Source organism: Aethalodelphis obliquidens, unplaced genomic scaffold (assembly GCF_003676395.1).
Source record: "Aethalodelphis obliquidens isolate GAN/ISIS:26980383/991018 unplaced genomic scaffold, ASM367639v1 scaffold24, whole genome shotgun sequence".
Taxonomy (NCBI): domain Eukaryota; kingdom Metazoa; phylum Chordata; class Mammalia; order Artiodactyla; family Delphinidae; genus Aethalodelphis; species Aethalodelphis obliquidens.
Window position 1 is genome coordinate 25,434,433 of NW_020837968.1, and position 16,557 is coordinate 25,450,989.

A 16,557-nucleotide genomic window follows, 5' to 3' on the forward strand; every position below is an offset into this window, starting at 1 on the left:
ACATTGTAAATCAACTATCCTTCAATTTAAAAAATAAAATTAAAAGTTGCAAAAATTTTAAAAAAGAATGTGTATTCTGCTGCCTTTGTATGGAATGTTATATATAGACCTATTAAGTTTATCTGGTCTAATGTGTCATTTAAGACCAATGTTTCCTTACTGACTTTCTGTCTGGATGATCTGTCCATTATCGTAAGTGGGGTGTTAAAAGTCTCCTACTATTATTGTGTTACTGTCAATTTCTCCCTTTATGTCTGTTAATCTTTGCTTTATGTGTTTAGGTGCTCCTATGTTGGGTATGTATATATTTACAACTGCTATAACTTCTTGTATTTATCCCTTGATCATTATGTAATGACCTTTTTTGTCTCTTGTTACAGTTTTGTTTTAAAGTCTGTTTTGTCTAAGTATTGCTGTACTGGCTTTCTTTTCATTTCATTTGCATGGAATATCTTTTTCCATCCCCTCACTTCCAGTCTGTGTGTATCTTTAGATATGAAGTGAGTCCCTTGTAAGCAGCATATATTTTGGTCTTGTTTTTGTATCAATTCTGTATCTTTTGATTGGAGTATTTATAAATAAATATAAAATACACTTATTTTTTTACATTTTATACTTTATAAATATAAATACTTATATTTAAAGTAATTATTGATAGATATGTACTTATTGCCATTTTGTTCATTGTTTGGGGGTTGTTTTGTAGGGGTTTTGGTTCCGTTCCTTTTTTTTTTGATCTCTTGTGATTTGATGACTTCTTTAACATTATCTTTGAATTACTTTATCTTTTTTGTGCATGTATCGATTATAGATTTTTGGTTTGTGGTTAGCCAAACCACATGAGGTTTACATGTAGCAATCTATATATCCAGATAGCTAGACAGATATGTTATTATTTTAAGTTATTGATCTCTTAAGTTTGAACACATTTTAACAACCCTGCATTTTTACTCCCCCTCCCAAGTTTACTGCTTTTGGCATCCTATTTTACATACTTTTGTTTTGAGTATCACTTAATTACTTATTGTGTATAGAGATGATTTTACTATTTTTGTCTTTTAACCTTTCTGTTACCTTTATAAGTGGTTGATCTAGTACTTTTGCTGCATATTTGCCTTTTCCAATGAGATTTTTCCTTTTGTAATTTTCATATTCCTAGTTGTGCCCTTTCCTTTCTACTTAGAGAAGTCCCTTTAATATTCCTTGTAAAGCTGGTTTTGTGGTACTGAAAGTTTTTAGCTATTGCTTGTCTTTTTTCTCACCTTCAAAGCTGAATAATAGCCTTGCTGGGTAGAGTATTCTTGTTTGTAGGTTTTTCCCTTCATCACTTTAAATATGTTGTGTCATTCCCTTCTGGCCTGCAGAGCTTCTGCTGAAAAGTCAGCTGATAGCCTCCTGGGAGTGGCCTTGTGGGTAACTTTTTGCTTTTCCTTTGCTGCTTTTAATATTCTCTCAATCTTTAATTTTTGCCATTTTAATTACAGTGTGTTTTGGTGTGGTCCTCTTTGGGTTGATCCTGTTTGGGACTCTCTATGCTTCCTAGACCTGGATGTCTGTTTCCTTCCCCAGATTAGGAACGTTTTCAGCTATTATGTCTTCACATATGTTCTCTGCCCATTTCTCTCTTCTCCTTTTGGGACCCCAATAATTCAAATGTTAGTATACTTGATGTCTCAGAAGTCTCTTAAACTGTTATTTTTTTTAATTCTTTTTTCTTTTCCCTTTCAGCTTGAATGATTTCTACTACTCTTTCAGTTTGCTGAACATTCCTCTGTATCATCTACTCTACTGTTGATACCTTTTAGTGTATTTTTAATTCTAATTGCTGTGTTTTTCATCTCTATTTTGTCCTTTGTATATTCTAACTCTTTGTTAAACTTCTCACTCTGTTCATCCAATGTTCTCCCAAGTTCTTTGATTATCATTGTGATCATTACCTTGAACTTTTTTGTTTGTTTGTTTGCGGTACGCGGGCCTCTCACTGTTGTGGCCTCTCCCATTGCAGAACACAGGCTCTGAACGTGCAGGCTCAGCAGCCATGGCTCACGGGTCCAGCTGCTCCATGGCATGTGGGATCTTCCCGGACCAGGGCACGAACCCGTGTCCCCTTGCATCGGCAGGCGGACTCTCAACCACTGCACCACCAGGGAAGCCCTACCTTGAACTTTTTATTGGATATATTATTTCCACTTCACTTAGTTCTTCTCAGATTTTATCTTGTTCCTTTGTCTGGAACATATTCCTCTGTTGCCTCATTTTGCTCTGTTTTTATTTCTATGTATTTTGTAGGTTGGTTATATTTCCCAGTTTTGGAGAAGTGGACTTATGTAGGAAATATCCTATGAGGACCAATAGCACATTCCTCTCTGATCATCAGAGTATATGCTCCAGGGGTACCCTCTATGTGGGTGGCGTGGGTCATTCTGTTGTGACAGGCTGTCTACTGTGGCTGGCTCCCAGTGCAGTTGGTTGCCAGGTCCTGCCTTGTGTAGAGGCTGCCAGCTGCTGGTGGGTGGCTGGGTCCTCTCTGGCTGGCTGTAAGGACTTAGTGGTCCTGGGGTTGGCATTCACCTACTTGTGGGTTGGGCTGTGGCCCAGGGGGTCCCAGGCTTGGTGTCTGCCCACTGGTGGGTGAGATTCGGCCCTGGGTCTAGTGCTGACCCATTGGTTGACAGAGCTGGGTCCTGGGGTCTCTGGCTGAGAGGCCTGGGGCTCCCAGAGTTTGTGTTCACCCACTGGTGGGTGAGGCTGGGTCCGATGGCTGGCTGTGGGGTCCCAGGGGTCCTGGGGCGAGTGCTATCCAACTGGTGGGTGAGACCATGTCTTGGGCCCTCTGATGAGAGGGACTGAGTCCTGGGGCAGCTGACATCTCAGGGGGTCTTATGGCAGCCGACCTGCTGGTGGGTGGGGCTGGGTCCCTTCCCAGCTAGCTGCTTGGCCTGGGGCATCCCAGGACTGGTGCCAACCGACTGGTGGACAGGACAGGTCCTGCTGATAAGCTAGAGGAAGGATTCCAAAATGGCACTTGTTAGCACTAGTGTCTTCATTATGGTATGAGATCCCAAAACTGTCTGCTGCCCATGTGTATGTCCCCTCAGTGAGTCCCAGCTGCAACTTGCCTCTCTGGGAGGCTCTCCCAAATCAGCAAGTGGTTATGACCCGTGCTCTTTTCACATTACTGCTTCTGTCCAGGGTCCCATAGTGTGTGAGATTTTACGTGTGTCCTTTATGAGTGGAGTCTTTATTTCCCACAGTCCTCTGGCTCTCCTGAAAGTAAGCCCCACTGACTTTCAAAGGCAAATATTCCGGGGACTCATCATCCTGGTGAAGGACCCCTGGATGGGGTGTTCACTGTGGGGTTTGGACCCCTTGCTCCTTGGGAGAACCTCTGCAATTATGATTATTCTCCCATTTCTGGGTCACCTGCCCAGGGGTATGGGTTTTCACTATCCCATGACTCCACTCCTCCTATCCATCTTGTTGTTTCTTCTTTATATCTTTAGTTGTAGAAGATTTTTTCTGCTAGTCTTCAGCAAAAGACATCAGTAGCTTCTCTTTAAATAGTTGTAATTTTGGTGTGCACATCGAATGAGGTAAGCTCAGAACCTTCCTACTCTGCTATTTTGGCCAATCCCTGAGGAATTCTATTAAATCTATAAGTTAATTTGCGGGCCATTTTTTTCTTTACAAATTGAGTCTCCCAATTATTTTCCAGATTTTCTCTTATTCCTTCAGTAAAATGTCATAACCTTATACATTCCTTAATAGATTTATCCCATAATATTTTCTGCTATTTGTTTCTCTTGCAAATGAATCTTTTTTTCCTGTTAGCTTTATGTGTGTGTTGTAAGGGTTATTGCTGACGTTTATGAAAGTTACTGATTCTTGCATGTTTATCTTCATTGAATTCTCTTGAACTTTCATCTTACTTCTAATAGCTAACAATGTGATTCTCTTGTATATGCCTAGTAGACTTCATACACAAATAATGACAATTTTGTATTTTTTCATAGATTATTACATATCACTTTTTTTTCTTTACTTACAACCTCCAATAAAATGTTGAAGACTAGTGGTGATAATAGGCATCCTTTTCTTGTTCTTGACTTTAATGGGAGTGTTTCTAGTATTTCACTATTAAATATGATCCTTGATTAAATATATTCCTATTAAGTATCTCTGGTGAACACATCCTAATGTGACTCCTCACCACACACATACAATGAGTCACACCTTTGTATCATCTCCATCCCTTGAGTATGCATAGAACCTGTGACTTGCTTTTAACCAAAAGAATAAAGCAAATGAAATGGGCTGTTTCTCTCATAATTATATTATTTAAGACTGTCTTCATGGACTACGGAGATAGAGATTCTACTGCCAGCCTTGAGGAAGCAAATTTGTGAACTGTCTATGTAGAGGGCTATGTGGCAGAGAACTACAGACAGCCTCTAGGACATGAGGGCATCTTCCAGTCTCCAGTTTCCAGCCAATAAAGAGATGAGTCCTTCAGTCATACAAAAACAAGTAACTGAATTCTGCCAACTCTCTGAATTAGCTTGGAAACAGATTTTCCTCTAGTCAAGCCTCTAAATGAGAATACCTTGATTGCAGCCTTGTGAGACACTGAGAAGAGGACCCAATTAAGCTGTGCCCAGACTCCTGATCTATGGCACTTGTGAAATAATAAGTGTTTCTTCTTTTTATTCTCTATTTTTTAAATTGAAGTATAGTTGATTTACAATGTTGTGCTAATTTCTGCTGTACAGCAAAGTGACTCAGTTTTACACATATATACTTTTTTTTAATATTCTTTTCCATTATGTTTTATCGGAGAAGATTGGGTGTAGTTCCCCGTGCTATACAGTAGGACCTCGTTGTCCATCTATTCTAAATGTAATAGTTTGCATCTACTAACCCCAAACTCCCAGTCCTTCCCTCCCCTCCCCGCTCCCCCTTGGCAACCACAAGTCTGCTCTCTATGTCTGTGAGTCTGTTTCTGTTTCGTAGATAGGTTCATTTGTGCCATATTTTAGATTCCACATATAAGTGATATTATATGGTATTTGTCTTTCCCTTTCTGACTTACTTCACTTAGTATGATAATCTCTACTTGCATTCATGTTGCTGCAAATGGCATTGTTTCATTCTTTTTTATGGTTGAGTAGTATTCCATTGTACACATATACACCACATCTTCTTTATCCGTTTATCTGCTGATGGGCATTTAGGTTGTTTCCATGTCTTGGCTATTGTGAATAGTGTTGCTATGAACATAGGGGTGGGTATAATTTTATCTGGGTATATTCCCAGGAGTGGGATTTCTGGATCATATGGTGGTTCTATTTTTAGTTTTTTGAGAAACCTCCATACTGTTTTCCACAGTGGCTACACTAACTTACATTCCTACCAACATTGTAGGAGGGTTCCCTTTTCTCCACACCCTCTCCGACATTTGTTATTTATAGATTTTTTAAATGATGGCCATTCTGACCAGTGTGAGGTGGTATCTCGTAGTTTTGATTTGCATTTCTCTAATAACTAATGATGTTGAACAACTTTTCATGTGCTTACTGGCCACCTGTATGTCTTCTTTGGAGAAATATCTATTTGTTGTTGTTGAGTTGTATGAACTGTATATTTTGGAGATTAAGCCCTTGTTGGTTGCATCTTTTGCAAATATTTTCTCCCATTCCATAGGTTGTCTTTTCTTTTTTTTTTTTTTATGGTTTCCTTCACTGTGCAAAAGCTTGTTAGTGTGATTAGGTCCCATTTGTTTACTTTTGTTTTTATTTATATTTCCTTGGGAGATAGACCTAAGAAATTGTTAGTACAATTTATGTCAGAGAATATATTGCCTATCCTCTCTTCTAGGAGTTTTATGGTTTCATGTCTTATGTTTAAGTCTTTAAGCCATAGTTTATTTTTGTGCATGGTATGAGGGTGTGTTCTAACTTTGTTGATTTATATGCAGGTGTCCAACTTTCAAGCACCACTCGCTGAAGAGACTGTCTTTTTCATATTGTACATTCTTGCCTCCTTTGTCAAAGATTAACTGACCATGGGTGTGTGGGTTTATTTCTGGGCTCTCCATTCTGTTCCATTGATTTGTATGTCTGTTTTTGTGCCAACACCACACTGTTTTGATTACTGTAGCTTTGTAGTATTGTCTGAAGTCTGGGAGAGTTATGCCTCCCACAATTTTTTCCCCCCCTCAGGACTGCTTTGGCAATTCTGGGGCCTTTGTGGTTCCATATAAGGTTTAATATTATTTGCTCTAGTTCTGTGAAAAATGTCATGGTAATTTGATAGGGATTACATTAAATCTGTAGATTGCTTTGGGCAGTATTGCCATTTTAACAATATTAATTCTTCTAATCCAAGGGCATGGGATATCTTTCCACTTTGAATCATCTTTAATTTCCTTTATTAATGTTTTATAGTTCTCAGTGTCTTTCACTTGAAAGACTTTCACCAAGTCTTTCACCTCCTTGATCAGGTTTATTCCCAGGTATTTAATTAATTAATTTATTTTTTGGTGCAATTTTAAAAGGTATTATTTTTTTACATTCCCTTTCTGATCTTTCATTGTTAGTGTAAAGAGATGCAACCAATTTCTGAATGTTAATCTTGTATCCTGCTACTTTGCTGAATTCATTTATTAGATCTAGTAGTTTTTGTGTGGAGTCCTTAGGACTTTCTTTATATAGTATCATGTCATCTGCATATAGTAACAATTTTTACCTCCTCTCTTCCAATTTGGATACATTCCATTTCTTTTTCTTGTATGATTGCTGTGGCAAGGACTTCCAATACTATGTTGAATGGAAGTGGTGAGAGTGGGCGTTCTTGTCTTGTTCCAGATTTTAGTGGGAAGGTTTCAGCTTTCCATCATTGAGTATTATATTGGCTATGGGTTTGTCATAAATGGCTTTTATTATGTTGAGATATGTTTCCTCTATACCCACTTTGGTAAGAATTTCTATCATGAATGGATGTTGAATTTTGTCAAATGCTTTCTTGAAGTTGCTAAATTTAGATAAAAGGAAATCCTGCTGTTTACAACAGCATGGCTGGACCTTGAGGATAATATGCTAAGTGAAATAAGTCAGATGCAGAGAATCATGGTGTGTGATCAGCTTGTGCTCAATTCCCTGATTAGCTGATGTCTTGGAATCTCAATTTTCAGTTTTCTGGTTCTAACCAGTCTGGGGGCTACATGCTGGAGGCATAATGATGCAGGTAACTTCTGGTTAACTTACAGTTAACCTGGTGGGGGTTTTAGTATCTTCAGAACAACTTAGGAATGTGCTTCAGACTTATCTTTACCGTTGAAACAGAACTAGGAGTCTTTGTGACTGAGTTATTATGTTTAACTGTTTAAGTTACAGCCATAACTGCTTAAGTATGGCTACTCTCCTGCCTGAATCTCCTAATTTTGTTTCTGCATTCTTTGCTTCCCCAAACATTAACTGCTAAGGCCTATTCTTTGTTCTACATGGAGGGCCTAGGAGGTCATGGTGTATTTTTACAGCTGCTTTTCCCAATCAACAATTAGCAGGGACACAGAGGATTCTGTCACCGGGAAGGTCCCACAGGGTCTTTCTCAGTTTCAATGTGGGAATTACATGTTCTTTAAAGGCTTAATAAAAACATTTTTTGTTTGCAATTTTCTTCCCAAAATTAATTGATGAATTTGTTTGTCTGCTTGGTTTGGGGGATTTGAGCTATCACTTATTATTGGTTTATAATTTTATTATATTGGAATTTATTGAAATGTTACTTTTAGCTTTCCCCATGGTCAATTTTGTGATGGCCCTGTATATAGTTGAGATGTATCTTTTCTATATCTTGGATTCAAAGTTCTATTTATACATATTTACCAGCTCCTTAAATGTGATAGTCAAATCCATTAAATCCTTGCTTTTTCTTTTGCCTACTATATCTACTGATTTTTCAGAGAGAGCCAGATAATTTAAAAATCATTTTGATTACTCTGTATGCAGTGTGCAATTTTTTCAATTGTAAGTTACCTCAAATCCTTTTAGATTTAGAAACAAATCTATAGAATGTAGTCTTCTGTGAGTTTAAATGAGGACTGGAGGCTTTCCCTCCCCTTTTCCATAGTTCATAGATTACTTTGCAACCAAACGTGCTTCTATATGTTCTTCCAACAACACCAGAGTGATATCTAAGGAGTCAATGCTGTACCAATCAGAAAATGACTCAGGAAACATTAGTTGGTCAACCTCAGCCTTTTTCTTCCCTTAAAAATATGGATACACTGAAATTTGTATAAACTGCCACTACTGAAAAAGAATACCTCATTTAGAATGTAATGAAGGTCAAACATCTGTCTGCCTTACTCTCTTTTAATTATGGGCAGTGCCATACCTTTATGGGTATAGGCATTTAAATGTGCCACACACACACTGTGGGTTTAACACCTATGGGAGCAACACTTTAATTATTTTTGCTGAACAAAGAAAAATAATACGTGGATTTCATATTACAAACATGAAAAATGACTACCTCACACCAGTCTATAGACGCATCAGGGTTGTTGCAGAGTTTCCTGTAAAAGCATTTCACATCTTGATTCTTCACTTCTGGACCAAAGAGTTCCTGTACGGTCGCATAAAACTTGTCATAATCAATTGCATCTGCATTGTAACAAAATACAAGAACATTGTCATAAAATTCAAAGAAATATATTGCATTTTTCAGCTGCTTTTTTCCCATTTTCTAATCTATTTCAACCTATAAAAACCATATTCTTCTAAAGTTTAAAGATCTTTTCATGGGAACGTAACTAGGCTCTTGGCTAGAATATTACTTAGAAGAAAATATTTTACTTTGGTGTTTAGTATCTCCTCCATAGATTTTGTCTCAATTATTTTAGGCATTTTGTTCAGGAATACAAAGATAAGAAAGTGAATTACTTCTTTCCTATTGGGAAAAAGTTTTACTAACAGGAGTGTTTGCTAGAGCTAATCTTGAGTGGAAGATAGAAGTGAGCAAAGAGCAATTTTTTTTTGTTTTTATTTCTTGCCAAAATTTTATTACTTTATTTTTTACATGATGTCTTTAATTCATCTCAGCATATTTTTACATATGATGTAAAGTAAGGGTGTTTCATTTTGGATTTTCTAAGAAGCAGACCCCAAGACAGATGCAGAATTGCAAGAGATTTATTGGGGGGAAACTCCTATGAAAAAGGAAGAATGGGAGCAGGAGTAAATGATGAGAGACTTCAGATCATAATAGAGTTCTGATACATATTAAGGGAAAGATAGGTGAATTCATTCAACCCATGAAAGACAGGTCTCCATACCAGTTTTCAACAGGACTCCCAAAGACCCTGAGCCTTCACTTGCCCCTTACTCCCTCTTAGGTCTCAGCAAAGGTATTGTTACTGGAAGTGGTATGGTAAGAACATACCTGCAGGTTCCTTGGTTCCTAGGATTCTCCTGACCCTACACCCTTGTAATTCATCATTTTCCACACTTCATCTAGATCCTTTCAATGCAGAGCCCATTCAATAAAGTTCTTCGTATCTACCGTCATTGTTTGGGTACCTTCCATCTTTCTCTTTACCATTTGCAGTTGTACTGTAATCTTTGAAAGGCTCCAATCTCTTTTGCACTATCTCTTCTAAAATCTCTCCCCTTGAAATAATTTTTATTAATGTCAAATTTCCTAAAGCTTTGGATAATATCCGACTTTGCCTGACTTTTTATCACTAGCTGCCATGCTGCCATACGCTAGACAGAGTAAAAAAAATCTGGACTCTAGCTTTGTCAATTATTGATTTTTGTGAGCCACACTAGTAACTTAATATCTCTGACTTTCCACTTTCCCATCTATTATATGGGCAAAATTAAAATCACTACAAAGAACAATTGTTGATTGATTCTTTGACACTGTAAACAGACATGCACACAAACCACACCATTGACTGAATATTGATTTTGAAAAATTTTGTGATTCACTGGGGTATAGCTATTGAGTCTCAGGACCAGAAGGAGTTAGACACAAATATGCATTAAGCAACTGTTATGTGTCAGAACTGAGCTAGACAGTGGTCTTAGAATGGAAAACTAGATAGACAAGACCCCTTCCTCTGTAGTTTACATTCTAGTGGGAGAAACAGAAAATCAACAAGTGAACAAAATATTTACAGATTGTGACAGGCAAGACTAATTACTAGAGATAAATCCAATCCAACGTTTGGATTAGTGGTTATCTGTGTAAAAGGGCATGAGAGAACATTCTGGAATGATAGAAATGTTCCCTGTCTTGATCTGGTTGGTAACTACAGGTATGTTTACATATGTTCAAATTTATCGAGTTATACACTTAAGATTAGTGCTCTTTCTGTGCTTTACTGTATGTAGGCCATACCTTAGTAACAACTTGAGAATCATTAAGTATAGAGTGAGATAAGTGCTCAAAAGGAAACCAATAGGGAGCTGTGATAGAACTATCTAGTGGCTGGTGTGTGGGGGTGGACCCGAGAGAATCCCTTTCTAAGGACAGGTAAAAATAAATAAACCTGAGACCTGATAAGCAAAAGGAGTCAGCCATGTGCAAAGGTAGACAAGAGGATTTTAGGCAAAGGCTGACAAACACAAAGACACTGAGGCAGGAAAGTGCTTGGTGCATTCTGGGAAGGTCAGTGACATGAAGTATAGTGAGGACTGGGGAAAGTACCATGAGGTGAGATCAGAGAGGAAGGAGGGCCAAGCTAGAGTTAGAAGTTTGTATTTTATTCTAAGCATAATGGTGAGATATCACTAGAGAGTTTGAAAGACACTGGTGGCTGTGAGGAGATAAGAGTGAAAGCTATAAAATCACTGAGGGGCTCGTGCATTTAACCCGGGTTTCAAATGTGGAGGCTTAGGCCAGGATGATACTGAGGGTGATGGTACCTGAGCTGCCATGGAAGTCTCATTTATGCCTGCTTTCTCAACTTATTATTATTATTTTTAGGCCACGCCCTGCCACATGTGGGATATTAGTTCCCTAACCAGGGATCAAACCCATGCCCCCTGCATTGGGAGCATGGAGTCTTAACCACTGGACCACCAGGGAAGTCCCTCAACTTAATTATTAATAACACCCCTTTCACTCTTGAAAGTGTCATCAACTGGATGATAAGTGGTATAGGCATCAAAGAGATAGCACTGAGATGGTGAGATATGGTTGGAAGTAGAATTGCAAGACTTGCTAATAGCTTGGAAGTTGTTGGGGACAAAGTTGTGATTGAAGGACAGGCTGGGTTCTATTGTAATGGTTGCCATTCGGAGTGTTTGCCCTCCCTCTCTCACAGGGCTATTTGGCAACGTCTGCAGACATTTTTTGATTGTTACAACTAGGGATGGGGTGCTACTGACATCTGGTGGGTAGAGGCCAGAGATGCCACTAAACATTCTGCAATGCACAGGTAGCCTGCCCCACCCCCGGCCTCACACACATACACATATACAGAACAAAGAATTATCCAGCCCCAAATGTCAATGGTGTCAAGGTTGAGAAACCCTGTTCTAGAATGACACTCAGGTTTCTAATTTCAAAACTCAGCAGATGTTGGCGCTATTTACCAAAACAGGGGCAAATGAATAAGGACCATAATTCTTGGGGAGAACAAACCATTCAATCTTGGTCATATTAAGTTTGATATTCATATGAGAGATCCAAATAGCTTAGCTGTTTTAAATTCATACCAACTAGTACAAGATAGGTGTCTCGTTCTAAATGCCACTGGATGAGGATGATAAGACTTTCCTTTCCTGGGATGATTTTAATCCTATTGGGTAATTGACAAGAAGATTTAAGAACAATATTGTACAGATGAAATCCTGCAACGTACTTGGTATCATTTTTGAGGTAAACAACTATTCTATTAGAAATGTTCTCTCTAGTTCTTAGCTTCCTGCCTATGGTGAGAGGTAGACATTATTGTCCTGTATTTATAAGGGAATATGAATGTATGCCAGTATTAGCAGTCTGATCAAAGTTCAGATTACATTTCTCCCTTCTCAGCCTTTCAGTTTAGTCCCTGTCATAAAGGTAATTTATCTAGCAGTACTTAGTTTTGATCAAATCTAATATATATACATATACATATAAACTATACTATAGTACATTATAGTATAATTATAATATAAAATATTATAAAATATATATCTATATGTCTATAATATATATATATGTTCTCTCTTTCTAAATATATATATATGTATGTGTGTGTGTGTATACAAACATATATACTACAGAAGAAGGAAATTTTCAGTGTGGCTTTGTAATTGCAAGCTTGTAAATGTAAGCAAGGTTAACTTGTTAATTTAGCACACCTTTAAGGCATACTTCCTGGCTTCAGACCCTGGGCTAACCCTGGGGTTACAAAACCTTCAAAACACTCACAGTTCAATGCAGGAAAGAATGGGCAGGTATTTAATACTCACATGTATATAAATTTCTGCAGCTTAAGATTAGTAGATATATTCCTTGTGATGTCAATAAAATGTGTCAAAAGTTCTAAGGATGGCTTTGCTTAGGGAAAGTTTGGAAGTTTTTATGAAGAAGTGATATTTGATTTGGGTCTTGAAAAATGAGCAAGAGCTTATAGGCACAAAAATGGGAGGAAATGCACTACACATTGCAGGGATGACACGTGCAAAATCAGAGTCGTTAAGAGTTTGCCATGCTTGGAAATGCTGAGAGATTCATGTTAGGGCAGAGGTGCATGAAGGGAACTTCCAGGAGCTGAAGCTGGAAAGGTAGGTTAAGGGATGACTGTGAATAGACCTGGATGCCAAGTTAATGTATATGGAATTTAAGGGTGAGCTAATAAGCCAGGAATGTGGCAATTCAAAACAGATTTTTAAAGGAAAATCTCCCTGCAGAAGTATACAGAAAGGAATAACTCTTGGCAAGAAGACCATTATATCAAGAGGCTGCTATAATAACCCAAGAGTGAAATACCAAAAAATAGTCAAAATTTATACCAAGACACCTGACTTAGGAGACTAGGTAGATGATGTCTCTGCTAGAAGACTGAGAGACAACACAGGCAAAGCTCAAGAAAAAAAGAGGCAAAGAAAGAATTACAAGAGGAAAAAGTAAGAAGAGAGTGGTGTGATGAGAGACACTGAAGGAGAACATTTCTAGAAACAGTGGCAGCTAACTGTTAATGTAGTAAAATGGCCAAGTAAGCTGGAAAATATAAACAAGTTATTGAATTTGGCAGGTGAATACCTAGGTAAAAAGCATTTTTTCAGCAAAGTGATGAGGGAAGCCAGACTTGAGTTGATTGAAAACAAAGTGGTGACACTATGGGGAAATTTAGTGGAGAAGCAAAGGAAAGACATACAGCTTAAAAGGAAGAGAAAGTCAAGGTCAGGACCATGGTTATAATTTTAGTTTTAGTTTTAGAATTTTAGTTTTAGAAGACAAAGCCAGTGGAAAAGGAGGTTTTGCAGTTGTTGCAGCAAGGTGATAGCTCTTGAGGGGAAGAGGGCTGGAAGAAAGGACAGGTGCTGCTTCAGGTAATTTGGAAGTGGAAGAAAGGGAATTTGAGAGAATTCTTGCCTTTTGGCTTTGCTTTCACTTATGATGTTGGAAGCTTGACTGAATGGAGGTGAGTTCCTGTAGAGGATTCAGAAAAAGTGGCAAGGGTTTGGAAAATCAGTTATACAGAGAGTTAAAACAAACTGACTAGGGAAAAATGAAAGCTTATTGAGTAGTTTAGAAAGCCCAGCCAAATTCTCTGTCATCTAACAAAAGCATATCTGAAAGGTCTGAATCAGCTGTAACGCTTAGGAATTGAATGACTTGAGAGATGATTTAACCGTACCTCTCATTTTTTAACAAATAAAATGGGGATATAGCAATAATAGTAGTAGTTGTCTATTAGAATTGTTATGAGAAGTAATTAAATTATATTTATTAAAGTGACTTGTAAATTCTTAAATGCTATTCAAATAATACCATTTTGGGTTTGAACACCCAAAGTCAACAGTTTCACTTATTCATGACTATACAACCTGGCATATTAAAAGGCTGGCCATGCTGACCCTTTAGCAGTTATGTGGGCCCTGCTTCTTTCCTCACAACAGCAGGATTTGTTCTGTTAGCCTTTTATTCTGCTGTTAAGCCTTGCTATTCACTGCTGTCCTCAATGCTCTGAAGCTACACACTACACCACTCCCCTTCAACCTTGACCATGGAGCTGTACTTTCAGTTCTGTGTTGGTATCTGCTGCTAATGATCCTGGCAGACAATTGTTCATTGTTTCCCTTACCTTCTCATGCTTGAAATTATTCTAGCTTAAAGACATGGGGAGAGACCCAGAGAGTGAATCATGGTAAGGTAGAAAACTTTGCCTTACTTATAAAAGTCTTTATGATCTTGTGATATCGTTAAGTAAAGAGATGGCAGGTGGCTCATGTGGCTTGCTAATGGTCACTATGCACTACTGAGAGTCCCAAGGCAATCAGTGAGCCATCAAATGGTAGATCCCACAGAAGAACGCTTAAATGTCATTTAATCCAACCCCCTAATTTTATACTTGAGTCAACTAACATTCAGAAAAATGAAAAGAGCTTCCTTAAGTCCGCTTAGCTATTCAAGGACAGATTCAGAACGAGGACTTGAGGCCCCCCATTCAATGTCTTTGCTATTAAGCTATGTTGCTTCTCCATGATGGCTTAAAACTTTTCCCAGGTCTAATCAACGGACCCAAATGGACTGCCCTGTGATCACTGATCTTACCTTCTTTCTGGATAAAAAAGCCAGCTCTTTCATCTCTTTTCTGGGCTGCTATACGTTCAACCAATTTTTCAAACCCTGTCAAGGCTGTCCTGAAATTGCTAACCTGAAGTGCAAGGTTGAAATGTTTTTCTTCCCTGACATCCATAGGGACATAGGGAATCTTTTATTTCTGTCCAGAAATAATGTAAATTTGCCAACTTAGAAAACTTTCCAGTTGTTACAATGTCTCCCTGTTACCTCAATTTTTGCCCTAGGTCTCATTCCTTTGATCTTAAAATCCCATACTGTGGGTAGGAATAAGAGTTGCTGCCACTAGGATGTTAGCAGGGAGAAACACTGACTTTGGTCTAATGCATTTCATACAGGCAAACATTTCAGTAAAAATCCTGACCTCATAATGTTACCAGTGTCATGCATATGGTCCTCATTGCATCATAATATATCTGTAACATCATCCTTCTTTCATAAGGAGGAGATTGAGATTTCTTCCCCCACAAATTGTGTGTGTGTGTGTGTGTGTGTGTGTGTGTGTGTGTGTGTGTGTGTGTATACACTGCCTAAGAGGGAAGAAAAATGGGTAAAGACCAAGTAAGGAAACTGGTGGGGATAAGTCAAAGGACAAGGGTTAGGGAGCACAGAGAAGGCCTCATTAATAGAAAGACATCTGGACACAGACCAGAGGGACGAAAGGTAGCAAGCCATGTGGGTAAATGGTAGAAGGGTGTTCCAAGAACAGAAGGCATAAAGTCCTGAGATCAAAGTGTGCTTCACGTATCTGAAAAACAGCGAAGAGATCATGTGACAGGGGTGATGTGGGATGGGGAAGAGAAGTGGGGAGATAAGGTCAGAGAGTCGGGGGGCAGGGAGCAGATTTGTAAGGACAGTCTATACAGTAATCCCTAATCTACTATTGAGTAGAATACTGATATGATCTGATTCACAGTTGAAAAGGATTGTTTTAGCTGCTTTGTGGAGGTAAACTGAAGGAGAGAAAGAATAGAAGCAGGGAAACAAATTAGGTGACAATTTCAATAATCCAAGTAAGAGTTAATAGTGGTTTAGATTAGGATATTAGTGATGAAGGTAGGGCTAAGATGTCAGATTGTATGAGGGTAAATATGACAGAATTTGCTGATAGATTAGATGAGAGTGTGATAGCAAGAGAAGGATCAAGAATAACTCCAGGGATTCTGGAAGGATGGAGTAGTTACTCATTTTTGGGGAGCAAGTCAGTGGGAGGAGCAGATTTTGGGGGAAGAATTAAGAGTTCAATTTGGGATGTGTTAAGTTTGAGATGTCTATTAGATAAACAATTGTGGAGATTGAATACTCAGATATAAAAGTCCAGGGTTCAGGGGAGAGCTTGAGAATCATCAACATTTAGGTGGTATTCAGAGCCACTGGACTGGATGAGATCTCCTTGAAGAAGCAAAATAACTGAGGACCAAACCCTGAGCATGCCAGTGTTCAGAGGTCAGAGTGATCAGAAAGAACCACTGACAGAGACTAAGTAGGAGTGGCCAGTGAGGTAGAAGAGCCAAGAGAAAGGAGTATTTCAGAAACCAAGAGAAGAAAGTGTTTTGAAAAGGAAGGAGACATTGGAAGGACTATCAGTTTACTCAATAAAGAAATTGCATGGGAAGAAAAAAGAAGGAAGGAGAACCTGCAGGTTAAAAGGAACTTTAAAGACACACCAACTAGTCATAGTATGTGGACTGTATTTAGATCCTGACTCAACAATCAAACTGAAAAATAATTCCAACATGTCTGAGATAATTGGAA

At 38.4% G+C, this 16,557-nt stretch overlaps 1 protein-coding gene across 1 annotated transcript in view; it reads right to left on the reverse strand.

Moving 5' to 3' along the window:
- Positions 1 to 14,920, reverse strand: part of WDR64 (WD repeat domain 64) — a 152,920-nt gene extending 138,000 nt beyond the window's left edge. The window contains exons 1-2 of the mRNA XM_027122460.1: positions 14,776 to 14,920; positions 8,533 to 8,663 (exon numbers count right to left, since the gene is read on the reverse strand). Of these exons, the coding sequence (XP_026978261.1) occupies positions 8,533 to 8,663; positions 14,776 to 14,920 (276 nt within the window). The remainder of the gene's footprint in view (positions 1 to 8,532; positions 8,664 to 14,775) is intronic.
- Between the last annotated feature and the right edge of the window lie 1,637 nt (positions 14,921 to 16,557).